Source organism: Genypterus blacodes, unplaced genomic scaffold (assembly GCF_046128005.1).
Source record: "Genypterus blacodes isolate CSIRO-AG114 ecotype Tasmania unplaced genomic scaffold, CSIRO-AGI_Gbla_v1 ptg000076l_1, whole genome shotgun sequence".
In the NCBI taxonomy this organism is placed as follows: Eukaryota; Metazoa; Chordata; class Actinopteri; order Ophidiiformes; family Ophidiidae; genus Genypterus; species Genypterus blacodes.
The window spans coordinates 7,218,018-7,241,695 of NW_027466885.1; the positions used below are offsets into that span (position 1 = coordinate 7,218,018).

The 23,678-nt window shown below is 46.7% G+C and overlaps 2 protein-coding genes across 4 annotated transcripts; one reads left to right on the forward strand and one right to left on the reverse strand.

Moving 5' to 3' along the window:
* Nucleotides 1-460: 460 nt before the first annotated feature.
* On the forward strand, nucleotides 461-18,893 carry pde7a (phosphodiesterase 7A). 3 transcript variants are annotated; one of them, XM_076158220.1, is made up of 12 exons: nucleotides 461-1,592; nucleotides 11,113-11,173; nucleotides 14,083-14,172; nucleotides 14,727-14,893; nucleotides 15,125-15,188; nucleotides 15,569-15,765; nucleotides 15,925-16,056; nucleotides 16,179-16,270; nucleotides 16,425-16,569; nucleotides 16,686-16,782; nucleotides 16,878-16,958; nucleotides 17,049-18,893. In XM_076158220.1, the coding sequence occupies exons 1-12, from the start codon at nucleotides 1,455-1,457 to the stop codon at nucleotides 17,315-17,317; spliced, it is 1,533 nt and encodes a 510-aa protein (XP_076014335.1). In that variant the 5' UTR covers nucleotides 461-1,454; the 3' UTR covers nucleotides 17,318-18,893. The 3 variants fall into 3 exon arrangements, with proteins under 3 accessions (XP_076014335.1, XP_076014336.1, XP_076014337.1); XM_076158221.1 differs by having other exon boundaries at nucleotides 14,086-14,172; XM_076158222.1 differs by lacking the exon at nucleotides 14,083-14,172.
* Nucleotides 18,894-18,991: 98 nt separating this feature from the next.
* mtfr1 (mitochondrial fission regulator 1) lies at nucleotides 18,992-23,506 on the reverse strand. Its single transcript, XM_076158340.1, has 8 exons — nucleotides 23,421-23,506; nucleotides 22,743-22,853; nucleotides 22,535-22,633; nucleotides 21,673-21,806; nucleotides 21,363-21,592; nucleotides 20,871-21,132; nucleotides 20,543-20,723; nucleotides 18,992-20,414 (listed from the first exon to the last, which is right to left on the reverse strand). The coding sequence occupies exons 2-8, from the start codon at nucleotides 22,776-22,778 to the stop codon at nucleotides 20,367-20,369; spliced, it is 990 nt and encodes a 329-aa protein (XP_076014455.1). The 5' UTR covers nucleotides 22,779-22,853; nucleotides 23,421-23,506; the 3' UTR covers nucleotides 18,992-20,366.
* Between the last annotated feature and the right edge of the window lie 172 nt (nucleotides 23,507-23,678).

Here is a 23,678-nt window from a genome sequence, read left to right on the forward strand (position 1 = left end):
ATTGACACAATAAAATGAACACAGATTGAAACAGAACAGCGCCGGTTCACAATCAAAGTGATTATTTATGTAGTCAAATCTATTGAGTCACCACTAGCAGTCATATGGAACAACTTGCCTCAGCCTAACAACAATAACAACAGCAACATTTCACTGTATTTTCCTCGGCTGCATTTGAAACTCGGTGAGTCCCAGTTCCCAAGTAGTATGAGTCATGAGAGGAAGGTAATCACAAGCAATGATGTGGACCGCTGCAGGGCAAGCCCCGTTGTGGAGGAATACCCTTGAGAAGGTCCACGCCGTCTGCAAACGACTGCTCATATCGGTCTTGGGATCGCCCTGGCCGCGTAGCCATTCACGCGCGCCTTTGTAAAGATTATGAGCGCGCCGTCCAATCAGCGTAAAGGTTACATTGCTTACGTTGACGCTATTGGTCGAGATTACACAAGGGCGTTTTTTGCTTTAGCTCCAACAGCACCATTTCTGGCAGGTGGTGTGTGTGCTTTAAAATCGTACAGTAGGCTAACGTTTAGGTCGTTAGGTAGATAGTCTTAAGGAAATAAACAAACTTCAGCGTGTTAGTCTGCCGTTTTTGGTGAATCATTTAGCTCTGCGGTTCATTTTGACTTCTTCTGAACGCCGCCGGGGTCGCAGTGAATGAGGTGAACGTCGGGGTTCCCTCACTGAAGCGGGCACTTTGTGTGTTTTGACGCTGAATTAGACAACTGCTCCTTCATTGTGCGGGGAGGGGGGAGAAGAAGAAAAAGGACGGAAAAGCCCTACATGTTGATTGTGTTCCTCCGTTTTGAAGACCTCTCCGCCTCGCCTCGCCTCGCCTCGGCTCCGTTCTCTCTCGCCCCGGCTCCTCTCCTGCCTCACTTCATCCGCCCGGCGTTTTGCTTCTTCCAATATGCTCCGCTGCTGCTGATGACATTTTTTTCTGGAAGTGGCCGTGCCTTTTGTTTTCATTTTGGGGGGGATATGTGATCATGCGGATCTGCGACGAGAGGGAGAGAGCGGATCCAGCGTTTTCTCTTTGCCCCTGAAAAATGAGGAAGCGTTTTCATAAAGAGCCAGAAAATGGCAAGAAGAAGGTCTCCTACGTTCGTGGGCCACGATTTGAGTGAAATGAGAAGGAAAGGAGCGAATGCAACAGCAGTATGAACATTTTCTTACGGAATGAATCCAAAGGAGGTTAAACGGTGGCGGTAGACGTGAACGCACCATCAATGAAGGCGATCTGGACAAGTTTTGAATCGCTAATAATGAACAGAAATACTTTGCAGCTCTAGAACTGAACGTTTTCACACTATTGATTTTTATTTTTTATTTATTTTTTGTTGCCCCTGCTTTGGAACATTTTCTAATTATCTAGTTGTTCATCTTCCTCATTGTATCTGTATTTTATTTGATTTTTTTCACATTTTCGATTCGGATCCAGCCCTGACTACTCAATGGAAGTATGTTATCAGCTGCCGGTGTTGCCTCTGGACAGGCCGGTTCCCAAGCATGTCCTCAGCCGGAGGGGAGCCATTAGTTTCAGCTCCAGCTCATCTTTGTTCGGGGCTCCTGATCCAAGGCAGTTGTCACAGGTAAATAAAAGAAACACACTCTTATTTTGCCTTTTTAAAATGATTCACTTCCAATGTCTTTGTTGCTATGAAGCACACAAGGGCCTTTACAAACCAAACCGTTTCAACAAATATGTGAATGATCCACAGGAATCTTGCAGGTGGTTGTTTCAGGTTGTTGCAGCTAGGCCCTAACACACACATATACACACACACACACACACACACACACACCACATTTTCTTATCTCTTAGACCTAAAACACACTCCAACTAGCCATCTACCAAAGCCACTTTTCATTAGTGCACGTTGCCCACAGATACATAGCCCTATTGGCTTACACTTTGACAGGATGATACCCAATACACCGGTTGCCACATTTGTCAGAGGGAACGTGCCAAATTGTTATTTATGTTAACATCCCTTGTCACATTGACAGAAGGAACATAAATCACTGAGTCATACAGTAATTTCCTGCTTTCTCAGACTTCTGGAAACGTAGCTGTCAGAAGCTCGCCCTTATATTCCGGCTCTGACACTATAGAGCAAAATGTGGGCTCTACTAAACGGTGTTCACGTTGTGGGGTTGTGTTCTGTTTGACTCTCGTGCACACAGAGGAACTGGCACGGGTGGTACGTTGCATCTCCAGCGTATAAGCCAAGTGTTGAGTCAGTGTTTTTGTGTGTGAACACGTCTCAGATGGTGTGCCACCCATTAGACTTTGTCCAGTACGTTCTGTGGGTTTCAAGCCTTAATTTGGTCAAATCCTGCACACAAATTCCTGATTCAATAACTCAAATGGCTGCGATATAACTTGTTAAACACACTTAGAGTTGTGTATTGGAGCAGTATGGTGTATCCTGACCTGCCCTGGGTCAGGTCCTACAAGAAGAATCCCACAGTATTGCATGGCCTTTCCCCATTAACTAAGCATTAAGTCACCGATGTTGACTGTGAGAGCGTTCTCTTCAATGGGCCGTCCATTATCCCTTTGTGCACGACTCTGCTCCACATAACCACCCATGTGTGTCCGCTTTGAACCTACCACACCATCACAACTCTGTCAAAGGCTAATACACGGCCGTGTGTGTGTGTGTGTGTGTGTGTGTGTGTGTGTGTGTGTGTGTGTGTGTGTGTGTGTGTGTGTGTGTGTGTGTGTGTGTGTGTGTGTGTGTGTGTGTGTGTGTGTGTGTGTGTGTGTGTGTGTGTGTGTGTCAAAGGCTCTGGGTATGTGCTCCTATTCACTGTGGTCACGGGGCCAGTTTTGGCGTTTGCAGACATATTGTCACTGTAGTTAGATGTTGACCACCATTGCATCATTGCATATAACAGTCCATACAATCTTGATTTGATCTCCCATCTATTGTCAGTGCTGCTCAATCATCACTCAGGGACTTAAGTTATGGAGACATGGCTGACTTTGCTTCTAAGATCACAGATGGGATCACTGGAGACAAAACATCAAGAGTATACGACTCATCTTAGCCGAAGGCTAGATTGCTCACAGCACAAAAACAAAAGTGTGTTGTTGTTTCTTGGTCAGACTCTCTGTTTGATATGCAATCGGCCCAGAATTCATTTTCAGTTGGTGCATTGCATTATGAGAGGTGCTGTCATTGTATTATTTTGTTGGGGATAAGTAGTATTATACCCAAAATGCAGTGGAAGTGCATTCTGCAGCGGTATTATTAGCATTTTGTACCAGAATCTACTGAAAAATTTTAGTGCTACAACACAGAAAAATCCCATTCATCCTTCTGGCCTTTAATTTTGTCTCAGTGGTTGATATTTCAAAACTAGCAAATAAAACAAAACCAACTGCAGGCTAAATACCAGCAGGTATTGAGGAAATCTGCTCTTTTGTAACCCGGTAAGCTGAACTCTTAAGGGAATTTCCTGGAAGTGAAATGAAAAAAATTGATTTGCTTGTAATTTTGAAACTAAATTAAGTCAAGATTCACAAGTATTTTTATGCACTGGTTCAAAGACTTTGACAGAGAGCTATTCAGGGACGGAGCTGCTGCTGCTGCTGGAGAGCTCTGCTGACGTAGTTGTTTTTCCTTTGATTGAATATTGGCAGAATTGGATAAACATTCACGCACTCAGTCAGCAGTGTCACTCAGCCTTTGTCACAGAGCAATTACACTTCTACAAATATTTTGTTTGGGGGCCCTATTTATGACCATAAGGGTGCATTTGTCCTTGGTGGCTGCTGTGTTTTTGTGTGTGGTTCCACAGGCCTGTTGTTTGTGGAAGCAGGGCCGGACTGCCATTGCAGAGAGAGAGGCAGTTAGGCATGTGCCTGGGCTCTGGGGGCAGTGGTTTGGCTCGCCGCCAGACTCACAGATGGCCAGAGTCTCAGTCTCGTTTCTTTCACTGGCTATCTTGTTCCGCTCACTCACACGCTCCCTCTCTCTCTCTCTCCCTCTCTTTCTTTCTGTCTTTCTCTCCCCCACCCCCCTCTCTTGCTCGCTCGCTCGCCGGCTTCAATGAAGACATTTCCTCTCGTAAACAGGGGACGAAAGAGTAGGGGCCGAAGAGACGACCAAGTCTCAGAAGAATATCTCTGTGGTCGTGGAATGGCATATGATTGGGTGTAAATATGCTGCTGAAGAGGCGTTGCAACAAGCAATGGCATGCAATAAATGGGTTCACTTGTCTGTTACAGTGCCTCTTCTGTTTTTATTATCACGCATGTTTGCAGCTTGTTTACTCCCTTTTTAAAGCGAGAAGGGTTACACAATTTAACTTATTGCTCGTGTTGAGGAAAAGCACACTGTTCCCTCTTGGCGTATCTTGAGTGGATGTAAACACAGGACTGAGACGGATTAGATTGCTGCAATAACAAAGGAGCTGCAGTATGGGAAAGCTGCAAGTCATGTGCCGCTTCCCATCGAACCAACACTTGTGATGCGCGTTTACATTGGACACATATATTCGCACAAAGAGGAGGATGGCGGCGTCACGCTTTGCCAGCCCTTGTTTACATCCGGGAGATATTACGCATGGCAGGACTGGGTACACTCCCGCACCGTGTGGCCTCCGTGTCTGCATTTGGTGCCAGTAATAAGAATCGATGAGCAGATGTGGTGTATTGATGAGGCCCCGGGTAGTCACGTGGCTTTTGACAACAGTAGGGGGGGAGGGAAAATGCTGGGAAGGTTGTTTTCTCCACGGCTTTCTCAATAATATCATAGTCGGAGTGGCATGGAGTGGCCTTTTCCAGTTTGAATGATATGTTTAGGTGTTGGACATACATGTACCATAGGCCTATGCATAAGAGCGGCAGATTGCGTTTGTTGTTTCATCAACACTTGGGGTTGTTTTGTGCAGAGATGAGATAAGGAATCCAGTACCGCGCGTCTGTCGAAAGGGAGTCACTCTGTTGATCTTAACTGAAACGATAAGGCCTCTATTTTTTTTTTCTTTCGCGGTGCCATCGGGTTGACGTCGTTTCAGGATGTGGTAAGAATGCTGAAGGAGCCGTTCAGACTCTGAGCCCGGCCGTTTCACAATGTTTCACCAAAAACTTTAACCCTCAGAGCGCTTCCAAGTTCCAAACCCGGCGGCTCGTTAGGCCGGGACGTGGATTCTTTTGTTAATAAACAAACCTTACATCCTCTGCAGTTGAATTAGTGTGCGGAGGGGGGATGGGGAGAGGAGGGGGGGGCAGCTGGGGGGGGGGGGCTCTTATCACATGACCATTCTGTTTTTGTGCTGCAGTGTTGGGTGCAATCGGCCGTGAGAATGTGGCTCCACACATCAAAACGTTAACCGACACAGTGTCAGGGCCAACTGCTGAGGCTGAATATTGATGGTATTCTGCTGTCGCCCCACAGGCCCGACGTGAGGCCGCACAGGAAACAAGAACCCTCCTTATTGTTTTTTGCTCGCGATCACAAGCCGTCCCCCTAACACGCCAACGAGAGACCTGCTTCTTGTTTGCCTCCCTCAGATGGCGAGGACTTCCAAACGGGAGCGTTTAGCTGGGCCAGAGAAGCAATTAGAGCCTGGGGATGATGTTTGAAATGAATGAAATTCCACTGCAGAGTAGACAGCCTGTGAGAATATGGAGCAGGTCTCCCCCATCCCCCACCGCTTAACTCTGCTTGTTTCATAGAGCACTGGTAAAAGCGCATTTATACAAGGCCTCTTAAAGCGCTGTGTAAAGAAGGCTTAAATCATTTTATGACACTTTACTCGCCAGTAAAAAAAAAAGGAAAAAAAGCATTGCTTGTTGATATTTTTACTGCTCGACAAGCACGGCGCTTTGTTCGGCGGCGACAACGTCTCTGCTGTGTCTCTCACCAGCTGAGGCCCAGTCATTCCACCCCAGGCCTCTCCTCCTCATACCAGCCGCCCTCTCTCACAAACTCACTGGAGCTGGAGTGTGTCGGAGTGGACCGTGTTCTCATAAAACGGCTTTACAACAGGTAGACTCAATCTACGGTCTTGTGTTGGCAGTGGCCAGAGCGCACACACATACTCTCACTCACTCCAAACCTTTGCAGTAAAGTCTGTGTTTACGGCCTAGCACTCACTTACTGGAATGTGCCGTCCCACACAGCAGAGCGCTGCAAGAGGTCATAACTCAGAGGGTTTATGAAACTGTGCCGAGTCCGGGCCGCTTTTATCTGGAGTATTTACATGCGTGCGCGGCCTGCATACGTGCTCTGCTTTGTTTCTGACGCGTCCGTTTATGGGAACACGGCTGGCTTCCTCATTAGCTCGGCCCCAGCTGCCCCTGCAATCGGCCCGTCATCAACCCTAAAACTGTTTTGATGATAAACCGACATGGAGGACCAGTTGTATCGCTCTTTGAAAAGGGGGAAGAACGGGGATACGCCGGCTCCTGCGTCAGACTCCAGGCCTGTTGCATACCATTGAAAAGGATTGGCCAAATGTTTTGACGACAAACAAAATAGTTTGTCATTTCAACTAAGCCGTCGTGTTGAATTTGCATATTTGCGATGCATTCTCCTCTACACACACACGTACACAATACGTGACTCTACTTCCTTTTGTACACACGTCATAGGAACAATACAGCAGCTGTGAACTGTGACAAAACCTAGATATTTGACACACCTCTGTTGGCAGGATTTCACCGGATTCCAGTCAGGCTACTTTGGTTCATGTTGCCCAACCTTTGTAATATTGTCAGCATATGTTTAACCGAAGTCAAATGTCAAATATTTAAGACCTGAGGTTACGCACGCACTCGGAGATTTGACATCGTGTGACCTCACCACCTCAGAAACCCGAGTGCTTGTTGACCCCCTCCCCCCCCTAAAAGACAAAGAAGAGGTAAGAGACGGAGCGCCGACTGTGTACACGAGTCAACAGGGACACCTTAGTTAGCAGAATGAATAGATGTATGCGTGTATGCCCGCACTGTACTCCAAACAACAAAAAAATGGAATTTAGCTTGTTCTCTCAGTCTGCAGACACGGAGCGCAAACACCAGTGTGGCTGCAGGTGTTTGGTTAGTAGCAACAGCAGCAGATGAATGCGTTTTACAAATCGTGGCGTAAGAAAGAAGAAGAAGAAGAAGCAGCAGCAGCGGCCCCGTCGCCACATATCCCTTACAAAACACCTCGCAAATAGCTTTATATTTAAACGGGTGTAACTCTGTCGCACCAATCCCGGAACATTGTTACCTAATGAGAGGTGATAATGCGTTGCAGGCGGTGGAGAGAAAAGTCTATGCAAAAACTTGGACCGGTTTGTTTTCGCCAGCCTGTGCTCGATGTGAAATCGTGCGAAAATTCAATTTCATTTTTTTGTGTATTGCTCGCCCGCCTGTGTTCACACTTATTTCACTTGCAGGCAAGTTTAGGCTGCTCACCCACACAGGCGATTTTTTCTTCTCTTTCCTTCTTTTTCTTACGAAATGAAGGTGGCAAAACAGGCCAGAATTTGAGCAGGCGCTTGATTCTGAAGCTGACAAACTGGAGAATTCTTTTCACAATCAGACGTCTCCCTTCCCAGAGGCCGTCGTGCAAGAACCTAAAAGTGCCCATACAGGGGGAGAGATTGAAATGCTATTTACTATCCCTGTCCCGGGAGCACCCAGCTATTTACAGTAAATGATTATTATCCGGGTGGTCAACAGGCTCTGCCACGGATATGCACTGTCACATAGACCTGATGAATGCTGGAGACGGCTGGATGATGACATTTAGCTTCTAACAATCACTGGGGTTCTCTAATGAACATTCCCCAGTTTTGATGGATTCTGTAGGTAAATGATTCCCAATGTCAGATACTGTGGAATGTCTGAAATGATAACTAGAAACTCTGACCATAACTTAATTGTTAGTTTAAACCTTTTTCTGACGAGTTTCTTAGCAGCTTAGACTTTGAATACGGGACATAAATGCAAATCACGTCTGTGTTTTTTTCAGAGCGACGTTGTTCCTGTATTCACTGTCAGCAGTTTTTAAGATCAGGTGACGAGAGTAAAGATAAGCCATCTACAGTATCTATTGCTGGACTACATTCTTGATACTGTTCCATTTTGATTGTGTGCGTGTGCAAAGGAAACCCCTCCCAGATATACGGAATGATCCAAAGGCCTGAAATTCATTCTTGTGTCTGTGACTTTGCAAGTTCAACCCACCCGTGACCTTCATTACATCATGTGCTCGCTCTCTTGCTCCCGTATTTCCCATCGCCCTCTGCTGTGAAGCATAAATGTCGGACCATGGGAGGTGTATTGTGTGTGTTTGTGTGTGTGTTTGTGTGTGTGTGTGTGTGTTGGCACTGCAAGGCGTGGCACAGTTGTGTGTTGTGGGCTGGTTGTTCTCAAGGGTAAAACGTGACTTTCTGACTTTCTCCGTCTTTCATCTCAGTGGGAATGTGACATTGACAAAGAGTTTGCACTACCGCCTCCTTACCAGCTCTCAAGGGAGCATGCCAGTGTCCACTTAAGTACCAGCTGGTTGATAGTGTGTGTGTGTGTGTGTGTGTGTGTGTGTGGCAGTGGCCAAAAGGTTTGTTTGAGCAAGTGTTGGCAGGGCTGGTCACTCTTCCATCCATCCCCAGTGTTGTTGCCAGCATTGTGCAGTTCTCATGTAAGATGCAGCCAATACACCCCCTCCCCCCTCCAACACACACACACACACACACACACACCCATGCATCCATACAAACAATCTATATTGCTCACACTAACCACCGGTGCTGTGTGTAAACACAGAAGCCTGTTGACACTAAAATACAGCTTTGCAGATTACCCACCCTGAGTCAAGCTGTTTGCAAGCCGGTAAAATATTAGCCTTGGATTGGCTGCTGTCATGCGCTTAGTGTGAATGTGTGCGCGTGTGTGTGTGTGTGTGTGTGTATAAAGGAGACTCATTACTAATCCTTGGATATGAAATTATAAGTGTACAAACATGTACATTTCTGTCTGCGCGTGTTTGTGTGTGTGGGTGTGTGTGTGTGTGTTCATACGGTCCTGGTCTGTAGACAGATGTTTCGGCCCCATCTGGTCCACTGTCCCTCCATGATATGAGCCTGAGTGGATTTCGGTCTTGCCACCAATTTGGAAACGCCCACACAGATGTTCCCGCCTCCTCTCAGGCCTGTGTGTGTGTGTATTTAGAAACCAGACCTGACTGACAGAATCTCCTGATAGGTTTGTTACAAGCAGGTAGAACCTCACACTCTGTTAAGTCTACAGGGGTTTGATTACCTCAGCGCGGCTCTCTCGCCAACTTCAACCTGAGACGAGCGACAGAAGAACTGCAAACTCATGCGAGGCCTTTAATGATTACAGCTTTGTCTTAATATGGATAAGAGCATTAGCAGCAGTGAATGGGTTTTGTTTTGCAGAAACAACAACGTGCTCCAGACTCGTAAGGCAAACATGTCCTCAATCAATAGATTCAAATGTTTTTTCCAGAACAAACCCTTTTTATGTGTTTTTTAGATGTCACACTGTGGCAGATTGTATTCAAATCAAACTTTTGCTATTATTCATTTTGGCACACGGGCCTGTTAATCATCATATCTCTATGTGAGAAATGTGTTACCATCTGGGTATATGGAGAGAGAGAGAGAGAGAGAGAGGGAGAAGGAGAACAACAAAATGGAGTTATTGTCCAGCATTAGTAGAAAAAGTTTTGTCAGCTTTTAGAATGCGTACCGGAGTGGGACGACGGTCACAAAAAGAAATGGTCGTATTCTTGAGACGAGAGAGGCAAAACCCGTAAACCATCACCAGCCAGGCCATCGGTCTGTTGGCACGGGGGCGGGTGAACCAAGCGGCCCGTCTTGAGTAACCCTAGACGAGGTTAAAGCCCCCAAGAAGGGAGAGCAGGGAGAGCTGAGCCTGTCGCAGACGCCTCCCGCCCAGCGACCCATGGCAACGTAATGGTGTTGTTGACTTCAGCAAACTACGAAATCGCATTGTCCGTCCTGTAGCCGTGTTCGCTCCCGCTCCTATTTTGCATCAACGTCCCTCTTTGTTGTCAGGAACAGATGACCGGATAATGAGGTTGCGTCAACTCGAGGTGTAAGTGCTCGCAGGACGCATTGTGGGTATCGCTATCCGATCCGCGTGCGGCCGCGTGCGGCCTCGTGCGGCCTCGCGCCGCCATCCGATCTCCTATCGCATGTAGCGAGGTGTAAAACGCAACGCCGCCTCCTCCTCGGCTCGCTCTCGTACACTCAAGTTGTTCAAGTCAAGGGGAGTCCCTAAAAGTCATTCAATCCCATGAATGATTGATGACGGTGCTACGGAGCTCTAAAGGAAGAAGCGGGGGACGAGCGTTCGACGCAACGGCCCGCGTGCAAGTAACACGATCGGCTCTCCGTATGTGGATAATGTGTCCAGGAGGAGAGCAGCTGTTAATGCACACGGTGTAAATGGAGCCGTCGATTTGGAAACCAGGGATCAGACCGGCCCAATAAAAAGGAACACACTTACACTCTAACACACTGTTTGACTGCATTTAACCGAATATGGCCTCCATTTTTTAGAACACAAGGCAGAATATGAAGTACCAGTAGGCTGTATACCATTCAATCCAGCCGCTAACTAAACTGAAAATGGAATAAACTAAAGATAAGATACGACGCAATAAGTCCAAAAATCCGTCTGAAAGGCGTGGCAGCATTTATTCACTTATCTATTGGAAGGAATCCAAATAGTCGACTGTTTTTTCCACGCATGTGTCCACATAACACGTGTCTTCTCGCATGACTGTGTGTGTGTGTGTGTGTGTGTGTTGTATCAGCCAGATGATATGGGGCTGGAACATGTTTATCAGTGTGGAGCCGGTCTGCGCACGCACACACAAAACGCAGCGCCGATTCGAAAGCGTTACACCACCCTTCACTTATCAGGGTGTGTGTGGATGTACAGTACGTTTAGAAAGAAATAAAAGACTAAAAAAAGTAGCTTATTTCTTGTTGACATTCTTTCTGTTTCTCAGGTGTGTGCGTGTGTGTGGGGGGATCTTTTGTGTTGATGTATAACAGCACTATACTGGTACCAACCTTTGACAAGTGTGTTTTGTCTTTGTTGTTGTTCAGAGACGAGGGGCCATCTCCTATGACAGCTCAGACCAGACTGCACTGTACATCCGTATGCTGGGTAAGTGTTTCCCAACGCCCCCCCCCCCCCACCCCCACCCCCCCACCCCCACCCCAAACACACACACACACACACACACACACACACACACACACACACACACACACACACACACACACACACACACACACACACACACACACACACACACACACACAGATATCAGTCGCTTTATCCTCTCTATATCAATGTCCACTTTCTTCTTATTCTTGTGTGACACTGTGTATTAAAAGCAGTGAGATGGCAAAAGGGACGGATGGATTAGAGGTGAAAACCGTAATCCACTCAAGTCCACTCCAGCCTCGACCTTTGGATAATCTTCTCTATCACAATAGGCTTCTGTTGTGAGTGTGTGTCTGTAGTGTCCAGACATTTGGAGGTTGGATCAGATTTCTTTGCCGTTCAGTTTTAGACTTGACCCCCAAGCAGGAGATTTGAACGCTGTGTTTTTATGTGTATAAATGCTTCTGCGTGTACATACTGTGCGTGCGCGTGTGTGTGTGTCTGTGTGTGTCCGTGTTTGCTTCTGTTTCTGCTTCAGCGCTTGGCTGACTCAAATGCATCCAGCGAGTGACCCAGATTAGACTGTTGGGGAAACATGGCCGCCTGCCTCATCGGTAGTATTACTGGGGGATAATAGTTGGATTAGAGCCTGAGTGTTCCGTTACACACTCGCCGCTGCCACCGCCGCCGTGCTGACATCACCGTCCGACTCTGCCGCGCTCCAGTGCCCTCTCCAGTAACTGGCAGTTCTGAGAGAGCGGTGTCTTGACGGCCTGAAAGCTTCCATTCACTTCGTACGAAACGCAACCTTCAGGGCAGGAAGACGTCTGGCAGAACAGAATAGGCTCCTTCGCCCCCAGGTCCAACCGTTGTTTTAAGTGTCGTCGTCTTCTTCTTCTTCTTCTACCTCCCCCAGGCTGTAATCAATGCAAATATCACACGGCTGATTGCGCAATCGGGTGTTGTGTTTTGGCTCACTCACCACCTCTTCTGTCAAAACTCCATGTTTGTCCAGTAAACAGAAAATCCCCCGCCTTCTTCCGGACGTAGATCCTGCGCTTCTGTCTCCTTCGCCTCCTTGTAATCAGTAAATAAACTGCAACCACGTCCGACTCCTCTCTCGTCTTTCGACCCCGCCTCGATTCTTACCATCTAGTGAGGAGGAGTGGCGTTAAAGATGGCTTCAGCTCTCACATGGACCCGAGAACGTTAGAAGTTCTACAACCCATTATAAAAATTCAACGTATCTTCTTGATTCCAAAATCCAACCTGTATTACTCAAAAATGACGGCGTGTGAATTTGATTCCCAATTGAGGCTGCAATCTTGGTAAATGAAAATTTTGTGGCTTTTTCTCATACACCACTCAATTTATGGATCAGTTTTTAATGAGGTTTTCCCTAAATTCTTTCAAAAAAAAGCTCTTGCGGAAGTCTTTGACATCATACGGCTGCAGTCCAGAAACACAGCGAGCACTGCAGTATGGCCGCTTTAGGAGCTATTGGACGACGGTGTTGAAATGCTCTTAACTGCTGCTTAAACAATTATACAGCTGCAATCTCAGTTTATTCCCTCGGCCAACGTTTATTAACGTCTACACGTTTACTGCCGTGTGTTTCTAGGCAGGGTAGCGAGCAGCACTTAATAGAGCAGACGGAAGGCGCTTTAGCTTTTTAATCACTTTGCTCGGATAAGTATGATGGCGACCTCATACGTCACTGGAATAAAGCATCTGTCTCTGTAGGTTTGATAGGAAATGGAGTAAGAGGGGAGACGCACGCCAATGCAGACCAGTGTTTTCTAGAGTCCGAGTCTCTCACACACACACACACACACACACACACACACACACACACACACACACACACACACACACACACACACACACACACACACACACACACACACACACACACACACACACACACACACACACACACACACACACAGAGGAGTGCATGGATGTTGTTACTGTTGCCTTGGTCAAAATTTGTGTTTTGCCACTGATATGATTTCACTTCTCTTCAGTATTTCAGAATCATTTTGCGTGTCTCTCTGGCTTGAATTGTAATTCTTAGTTTTTGATATTTTGCTAGGAGCTTGTGTAGTATTCAAACAGCTGTTCGCAAGTAAGTAACGCGCAGATCGGGGTTGGGGAAACAAACCTCCGTGACTGCTTTGACTTCAATCTAATAGCACATACGACGCGGCGTGCTGGAAACATTGCATTGCACCTTGATCAGTGCGCTGCCGTGTGGAGTCTGGCTGTACAGACAATTGCCTGGAAAGACACACTTGGCTTTTTTTTTTTACTGCATCAGTGTTCTCGCGCCGTCCTCTCACCTCACTAAGCACTCTCTGCTCCCGACTGCAGTGTTTACAAGCAGGCTGGCCGTCTGTCCGTCCGTCCGTCTGTCTATCTGTCTGTCTGTCTGGAGCACGAGCCTGAGCCTCTGTTCCTCTGCCTGACTACTAAAAAGGTGATAGATAGGACAATAGGTTCTCTCCGAGTGGCCTCTCCTGAGTACTAATAGTAGAGCGGGTCGTCCCTGACATGGCATCGCATGCTCGACTGTTTGATCGACCTATCTCTCTCATTGAATTCTCTCTTTAAGGGGAAGTGTGTGTTCGTGTGTGTGTGACTATGTCCGCACGTGGATAGCTATGAGCACCAGGCCTGGGTCAAATAGTATTCGCAACCAAACAAAAATCAATCTTCCTCTTTGTTGGCTGTAGCAAACGCCACACTAGCCTAACCGGCGTTGTAACCACTGTCACGTTGTTACGAAATGACATAATGACTCATCTCAATCTGTCATAGAATGATTGGTGAATACTATTCAGCCCAATAGAAATCACTTTGGAAGCGGCACGACTCTTGAGGAATTGTGTGCTCATTTCTTCTAGGAGATGTGAGAGTGAGAAGTCAGGTGGGATTTGAACCCGAACGAAGAAGCTCCCACCCGTACCTGTGCATCGACTTCCGAACTCTCCATAGTGAGTATGACACGCAGCAACTCGCCTACGCCCCAGACCGTGACAACAAACAGTTGTCACTGCCTGGCCGCATATTTTCACATGACGATAAAGGCCAAGGTGTGTCTTTAACCGTAAACCGTAGCTTTATCAGTCGCATGGAAGGCTACGTGATAAAATATCTACCTTTATTCTCACCGAAACCTGTTTAGAAAAGATTAAACACAATGTGGATATTGTGTGTGTGTGTAGATGTTGAAATTCAGAAAAAAGCGACACACAATCTCATGCTGAGCTGTTTCCGGTTTGCAATCGGTTTATCCAGACATTGAGTTTGTGTGTGTGTTTACGTGAGTGAGTGCGAGAGTGTGAGAGAGTGTGAGAGAGACCACTGACAAAGCATATCTGGTGTGTGATCCCAGATGAAAGGCTTAAGAGTGGGTGGCTGTGTCAGCAGTGATTCTGTTTGTATCTCATCCCCCCACAGTGTGGTCCGAAGGAATCTCACAAACTCACCAGCTTGTGAAATAAAGATTTGATTTCACCTCTTCGTGTGTGTGTGTTTGTGTTTGTAGCACCGCTGGGCGGATGTGGGTCGGCGTCGGTCAGCGCCGCCCCTGAGCGGAGGGTCCACAGGCTGCTCAGCTTCCAGAGGTACCTGCACTCGTCCCGCCTCCTGCGTGGCGTCCCCCAGCAAATCCCCCTACACATCCTCGATGAAGATTACACTGGACAGGCCAAAGTATGACGTTGCAGTATCTCACACACACACACACACACACACACACACACACACACACACACACACACACACACACACACACACACACACACACACACACACACACACACACACACACACACACACACACACACACACACACACACACACACACACACACACACACACACACATTGTTCAGATAGCACATGGCTTCACTACTGTGTCTCTGTGTCCCTTTACTCCCTGTAGTGCATGCTGGAAAAAGTCGGAAACTGGAATTTTGACATTTTCCTCTTCGACAGGCTGACAAACGGTAAGTTTTGCCTCTAAAACATGATCTGAATTATTGGTGAGACATTATTTTTAATCTCACGATGATGTTAACTAGTTGCATCGATTGGAAGCCAGCGTTCAGATACAATGTGTTGCCAATGGCGCCATCTGCTGGATGTGTGAGGAAGACATCTGCTTACTGTGGAGAAACAGCAGCAGCACTTTTCAACAATGATTAGAAATTGAGAGGGCTAATCCACCGACAGAAGCCTCAATAGAACAGCAAGTAACTCGGCTCACAGCTCCTCTCTAGTAATTATTGGAAATCCCCAAACTGAATGTGGAAGAGCCTCCTAGAACACAGAGATGGGAGACTTTTTCCTCACGTTCCTTTTCCTTGTCGTGTCGATTCCTGCGCAGGGAACAGCCTGATCACTCTGACCTGCCACCTGCTGAACCAGTATGGCCTGGTGGAGCTCTACCAGCTCGACATGGTCAAACTCTGGAGGTTCCTGGTCATGGTCCAGGAGGACTACCACAGCGGTAACCCCTACCACAACGCTGTGCACGCTGCAGATGTCACCCAGGCCATGTACTGCTACCTACGGGAGCCCATGGTGAGCTACAGAGCAGCACAAACTCTAGGAAACTCTATGAACTCTCCCTCTCATCTTGCTGCATATTTTGCAACAGGCAACAGTTGCATAGATACAAGTGTGTTTTGGGTGTCAGCTCTTAAAGACTTTTTGTGCGTCATTGTCCTGTTGTGGGTGTAGCTCTCCAGGTCGCTGACCTCCCGTGACCTCCTCCTGGGACTGCTGGCAGCTGCCACTCACGATCTGGACCATCCAGGGGTGAACCAGCCATTCCTTATCAAGACTGACCACTATTTAGCTACACTCTATAGGGTGAGACCGGACACACGTGCCACACACACACACACACACACATCTTGACTGTGGCATGGCACGGAGATGTTTCTCTCACTTACATGCCTGTCTGTGTCTGTACCGTCTCCGCTCATATGCAGAATACCTCAGTTCTGGAAAACCACCACTGGAAGTCGGCAGTGGGCCTGCTGAGAGAGACGGGCCTGTTCTCCCACCTGCCTGCAGACGACAGGTCAGTCTGACACGCAAATGCTCCTAAGTGAGCCAGGCAGATTCTTCAGTACACCACGCTCGGCCGCACCTTCAGCATTAGCTGAAATAGCAGATATCAAAGTGATGTTTTTGATGAGTTTTGTGGAATGAAATGTGTCGTTTGACCTCTTTAGGCTGAACATGGAGAGGGATTTGGGCTCTTTAATCTTGGCCACAGACATCAGTAGACAGAATGACTACTTGTCCAGGTTCCGCACGCATCTGGACCAGAATGACCTGTGCTTGAGCAACGCCAGCCACCGCCACTTCATCCTGCAGGTCAGTCTGCCGTCCCCACTGTCGTCCGCCGTCCCCACGCACCTCCGCAATCTCTTTCAAACTGAAGTCTTCAATCGCTCTCCTTTGCCCTTTCCCCTTCTCCCCTCCCCGTACAGATGGCTCTGAAGTGTGCAGACATCTGTAACCCCTGCAGACCCTGGGAGCTCAGCAAGCAGTGGAGTGAGAAAGTGACAGCCGAGTTCTTCCAGCAAGGTTTTCTTTCTCTCTGCTCGATTTTGCCTTTCTTTCCATTCTAGTCCATTCTCCTGCGTGCTTCAAGGCTCATGTATTTGATTGTGTTTCTGTAGGAGACATTGAAAAGAAGCACAAACTTGAAGTCAGCCCAGTTTGTGACAGGGAATCCAGTACAGTCGGCAACATCCAGATTGGTAAGGAGCGTTGTTATATTCAGACAGACCTCAATGTTGTTTCTGATCCGTATCCCTGACCTGCATCTCGGTCCTCCTCCACCCCTGCAGGCTTCATGACATACGTGGCCGAGCCGCTGTTCGCTGAGTGGGCCCGTTTCTCCGACACCCGCCTGTCCCAGACCATGCTGGGCCACATGGGGCTGAACAAGGCCAGCTGGGTCGGCCTACAGCAGGAACAAATCTCCGGCTCGGAGGAGGCGGAGTCCGCCACGGCAGCCGCAGCCACCGCCACCGCCGCGCAACAGGAGGGAAACGCGCTCGCAGCCGCGAGAGGAACCAGCTCCAAAGAAATATCTCAGGGAAGCAGAGAATCCTGACACTCCTCGTTTGCCCCCTTTCACCTCAGTGTCCTGACCCCGGCCTCAGGGCCTCACCACACACTGGGGACCAGGTGGGGGGGGGCGGCCCCGCCTGGTCCCAACACCTTGTTCACGTTTTGTTGCTTTTGCCTCCCATCTGATAAAACCACTGATTTTATTTAATTTATTTAACTTTTAATTCTTTTTTTTTGGCATAGAGCAATACATAGATACCTCATTTGGCTACTGCTGTATTTTCTGAAATTTTTCTTTATTTTATTTATTTGTTCACTGTAGTTTTGGCATTACTGACTGAACACCACTTTTGCGTTGGTGACACTTAAGGGGAAAACAGTATAAGAACTGAAGAAAACCTGTTTGTTTCTTTTTCCTGGTATTTTGAAGTGCCATTTGAAAGCAAAGATTTGAAGAATGATTTGACTTTGAGACAAGTGGAGTATTGACACCCCAGACTCTCTCTCCTTTAGACTTTAGCGTATACCGCGTTGCATTTGTATTGAAGATTCTTCCTGGTGTAAAAGAAACTAAAATGTGACAAGCCCAGTCCTTTTGCTGCCTCTACAAAGACTGTTTACGCATCTCCTGGTTGGTCGTCCCCACCCCCCTCCCAAGTGAAGTGAATCACGTCGGCTCCTCCGTTTGCCTTCTTAAGCACAGATGTGAAGAAGTACTCATTTGGAACTGTCGCCCCACTGTTAAAGCCATGAGCAGAACCTTATTCAGACACATCCAGATGCCATAAGTGACTCCACCTGTGCTACCACACGTTCTGCTCCTGCGCCCCCCCCCCCCCCCACCACGCCCCCCAATAACCACGCCAACGGGCGTCCCACGCGTCAGCTTTTTTGTCTGCGACAGACACACAAGCATCTCAACTGGGACTCCGATCGACGCAACTCGACTCACTCAGGGTTTTGCCAATCTCTTACCAAGAGGGAGAGAGGAGGAAAGGGGAGGGAGGGTGGGTGTCGACTGTGGTAATGCAAAGTGTTCGTCCCCGACTAGGATCGCTTCTAAACGACTCTCCCCCTCTTCGCAGAATGTCTCTCATGTTAGCCACATGCAACGTAAAGGACTGCTCGATCGAGGCCTTATAACTATGCACAATCTACGCTAAGTGACCAAACCAACTCCTGTTCCCATCAAGTGCATGGTGTGCTCGTCTTTTGAATGCACTGTCTGCTCCCTTTTGCCTTTTTGTTTTGTCGTTGTGAGGAAGAACAACTCCGGCTGTGTCCTTTTTCTACGGAAACAAAATGGTCGGGTGACTTTTGAACATTCCATTTCTTTTGCGTTTGGTTTGTCGACTCTCTTGATTCTGTATAGTGGCACAAATTGTGTTCTGTGTTAAACATTTTGAAAGATAACAGGTGCTTTTCTCACTTTAGCTGATTTGTATTTTGCTGTAAGTGCTGTAAGACTGTTGATAAAACTGTTTACAATTTGTTGCGACAGCCATTTTTGGGAAGGCTTCAGTGTCAAGCCAGATTTTGTAAAGGCTTTGCTGTATTGACCTTTTTGATACATGCCTGTTGCAGTTACAATTTGATTAATAAAACCTGTTGTTGACAAACTGCTTGAATTTTCAAAGTAAAATCACATGATCCGATTGTTATATGTAATGTAAATTGGTAGTAGATAAGTAACTTTCAGAAGACATGAGAAGAGAAATCAGGGTGAATACGGTTTTATTTAGAAATTTGATTCGACAGATACACACAAACTTAAATAGTTAATTGTAGTGATGACTTAATCACACACTCAGTCTAGCTTCCCTTTAAAAAAGTTTCTTACAGTTGACGTGAAGAAATGGCAGCAACAACGTCTAATAAGGTCACACAGATTGACAGTAGGAGCTACACATTCCCAAAACAAGATGGTGAACTGAGAATGCAGAATAAAAGCAATCCAAGTGCACCACCACTTAAGTTTATGTAAGAAATTAGTTATATTTTGGCACTGCTGAACGAATGCAGCAGTGCAAAGTCCTCGTTCATTGTATTGGTCTATTCAGCATGCGGAAGCTTGAGGCCATGGCAGGTTCTGGGAAAGTAACCTATGACATCAGGTTGGCTTTCTGTTGGCACTGGATTACAAACGTACAAGATTACAAACTACAGCCTCACCTGGACCTTTAAACTGAATTCAATGCCCCCAAAGTCTAGGGGTGGCCTTAGTTTTCCAACCCTTTGGTTTGCTGAATAATGCTCTCCAGAACCCATAAAGCAAAGTTGATGTGTTAAATCCCTCTCATACCTGGCAAGTGGTTGAGGGTAAAGACATAACTACATTCTGATCTAAAGTGGTACGTTTCACATTATAGTGCATAATCTGTACCTTTAATACCATAAAAATACCAATTTGGCAGCATGTAACCATAGATCACTGGAATGTTTGTTGAGTTACAATCACAGAGATAAATATCAACTAAAAATGCAACTTTTGAGCCCTGGCAAGACTCTTCCGCAATACAACTGGCAGACAAAGACAAGACTTTGTTGCAAACTAAATGATCGACTAAACCAACATAAATACTTGGACCCCAATCATAAATTAGACGACAAGGAACACATAGAACAATACAGAATAGCATTCCACAAGTTAGAAAGTGCTCCCTTTCTGCTGCGGTCGAACTCGAAAGCTTTCACAAACACTTTCCAAAAATTCAAGAATCTTCCTGTATGCATAAAGCAATGATTCAAAAATAAAACTAATGATCCCATAGGATTCTGTATATTCTCTGTTTCATGACGCTCCGCCTAGAAAAGGACTCTGTAACGAAGGAGATTTAGTCCAACAAAAGAAAGACATTCAGTTTAACAAAAATGATGTTTTCAAAACAAAGCTAATAATATAAGTTATAAAAGTGCAAATACAGACGGTCGGAGTGACCTTCAGATGCAACACTATGAGATGACCGATATGTGGAGAAGCTCGCCATCTAGATCAGGCAGAATTCCCGCACCTCCTTCCGGGAATGACAGCAGAAAACTGAAAAGGTTAATAAGGCGCTTCAACCTGTCAGTCATTCAGTGCTCAAGCATGTTCACGGCAACTTCCTCTTTCCAGTGGCTTTCAACATGTGCTGGCCAAACTGGGAAAACAGAGAGAAGACTGAGTTTAGTAAGTTAATCCAAACTTCAAATTCACCTATTAAAACTGCACCAGCGTGTGGAAATCTGATGTTAATTGTGTTTGAGGATGTATTCTTTGATCTCTTACCAAAGGGCTCTCTGTTTGAAGCTTCTTCTCCATAACTGGGAAATTGAAATCGTCTGTGTCTTCTTGTTCGCTGTCGTGTCGATGGCGATGGGCAAACTTGCGCTTCAGGGCCTCGGCGATGAGAGCTGCAGCATCAATAGGCTCACCGGCCTTCGCTTTGGCGTTCACCTCCGCTGGGCGACTGCGGGCACAAACAGGCAACAAGGTCAAATGTGATAACAGCTATCATTGGAATGTGACTTACTGTAATACTGGTGCCTGCTCTTAAAGCCAATGTTTGTGGTCAGATTTATCCAGATAAAGCGTCCATGTTCTAGCAGAGTTTCACCTTTTGACTGATCGCAACTTGACTTTCTTCATGTCCTTCAGTACGTCAAGCATGTTGGGGAATTCTGCTTGTTTAGGGCCTGAATCGTCAACTGTCTGGCTGTCCGTCCTCTTTCCCTTGCGCTCCTTTATCAAGTCGATGGCTGAACATGACCGCAGGAGACTTGGAGGTGGAGGAGGAAGAGGTGGTGGTGGTGGTGGTGGTGGAGGAGGAGGAGGAGGAGGAGGCGCGGTGCCACAGGGTGGAGGAGGTGGCCCTGTAGCTGCAGCAGAGGTGAGAGACACAGAAACGTGGTTTGGGTTATGTCACACATGAAATCCTGCTGCCATCTAGAGGCAAAGATAGACTGTTACACCAGGGGATCATTCATTCAAAAAGAAAGAACGAAAGAAAGAATGCGCGCGAGCGAGCGAGCGAGAGAGCGAGAGAGCGAGAGAGCGAGAGCAAGAGAGAGAGCGCAAGAGTGCGTGAGAGATCTTGCAGTTGACAAACCTGCGCTCTTTTCCTGTGCTAGTACGATCTGAGCTATCTGGGCTCTGAGCTTGGCGAGTTCAGTCTCCAGGGCACTGATCTTCTGAATGGCATCAACATTGGCAAATGTTGGGCCCTGAGCTTCAGGATCGGCCTCGCGCAGACTAGGTAGGGACCTCCGACGGGTTATGGACCTTTTTTTAGGATTCGGATCGCGGGCTCGGAACACGAGCCCCGGTGGGAGTTCTGACCTGTAACGGGTGAGGGGACAAATTTTGAGTACAGATCTCAGAATGCAGACGTTTGTCACAGCTCCCTTCACAGATCTCACCTTGGTCTGCCAAATAGGTCTTCTTCATCCTCCCCGTCCTCGTCAATCCAGCCAACATCAGCCAGGGAGGCCACTGCAAAGGTCGGTCTCCTGGCTCCATTCAGGACAACGCTTTCCTCAGTATAAGGATGAAGCTGCCAGAAATGAAGGCCAAACACGCTCAACATTTAGACTAAAACATCTAACAAAACATGCCAGAGCAACGCCACACACACACACACACACACACACACACACACACACACACACACACACACACACACACACACACACACACACACACACACACACACACACACACACACACACACACACACACACACACACACACACACACACACACACACACACACACACACACACACACGGTATATTTGTATAGAATGACGCAAAAAAGTAGAGTTGGTTAAAGATAATAAAGCTGTGGTAGTCAGCACAAAGGTGTTGCAAGTTGCTGAACTGACCTAAAGCAGAAATACTGCATTCCTCATAGCGAGGGGGGGGGGGGCCGCTGGAGACAGAAGGAAAAAGAAGAGAAGAAGAAGAGAAAGCACAGCATTGGAAAGGACAGAATTGAGAAACAGCAGTTGAGTTTTTAAAAAATACATGCAAAAGAATTGAAATATCCACCACACCTTTTCAAATTGGAATAAAGTATCTGACAACTTCATCTGCTCCGTTTATGACTCATAAAGGAAAACAATCAGTGAAGAAGAGTTGAAGGTGACAGAAGATTCAGATTCAGATTCAGAAAGGACAAAAGTCAAGGGAAGTGCAGACCGTTAAAGGGGTAAACATGTCTTTATCTTAACATTAACACTACATACATGTACGAGACAGACAAGACTGCCTGTCCTCTTACCTGGAAATGGACCCGGGGACACGGTCTCAGAGGAAGACTAGTCGCGATCCTCCGTATAATGCTTCTGGAGGACCCGTACGACTTGGCTGATCCAAAAGCCTGCAGAAGAATTGGACGAGGTAATGTGTAAATGACAAAAGAGTGATTTGAGAACAGTGAATCCATTTTTACTGACGTGTGTGTGGGTGTAGACAAAAACAATGCTTACCAGGTCCATTTCAATCCGTGGGAAGCTTTTATTCATTTCTGTGGATTTGTTTGACGAGGACACATGGACACAAAGGTTGCAAGTCTAAGAGATTCATCACCAAAGGCTCATCTAGAGGGGAACAAAAGCATCAAGGTTAAAATGTTTACTTCTAATAGTCTGGCTGTGTGTTTGAATACTACAACAGATTGCAGATACAACAATATAGCAACATTAAAACAGCTGGACATAGTTTTTTCAAAACGCAAAACACAGGGAAACACAAACTATTTTGACGGGAATCTGACAGTCACGGTAGCAACATTAGCGCGTAATGTTTACCGTTACCTCTGTTGGATACTTGGATAATTCCCAATCTCAGGAATGTCCCGCCACACAAATGGAAACTTTCGCTATGTGTTGCCAAATGGAGTTTAGTTGACAACGCGATTACTTGAAACACGTGTTTTTAACATGTTAAGTTGTTTTTTACTTGTGAGCCTTAACTTAACCCGGCTAACTGATGCTAACAACGATAGCATTACTCACTCCTACGAACTTTTACGACAGCTGGATGACCTGTTAGAATTTGTGAAATATTCAGGAAAGCTACGTTGTTCCTGGCGCGTGGTGTCCTGCTGCGGATCCTGACTTTACAATCATAATCGGCGATCAGATAAGACTGTTAGACAAACTTACCGACACTGAGGTTAGCTGACAAGTTCATCGGTTTCTCCACCTTGTCTGCCCGACGGACATTATGTGGGATGTGATGAATCCTGGAGCAGATTTTGAGCCAATTGAATTTTGGGAATCACAACAGCTGGGCAACCTTTAACAACGAATCGAGGTTCGAATTGGATATTCAGTTTGAGTGACGGACTGATCTACCAATCAATATAACAAACCATGTTTTGAGTGGGTGTTTTATCTGTCAATCAAATATCTACAGCCAAT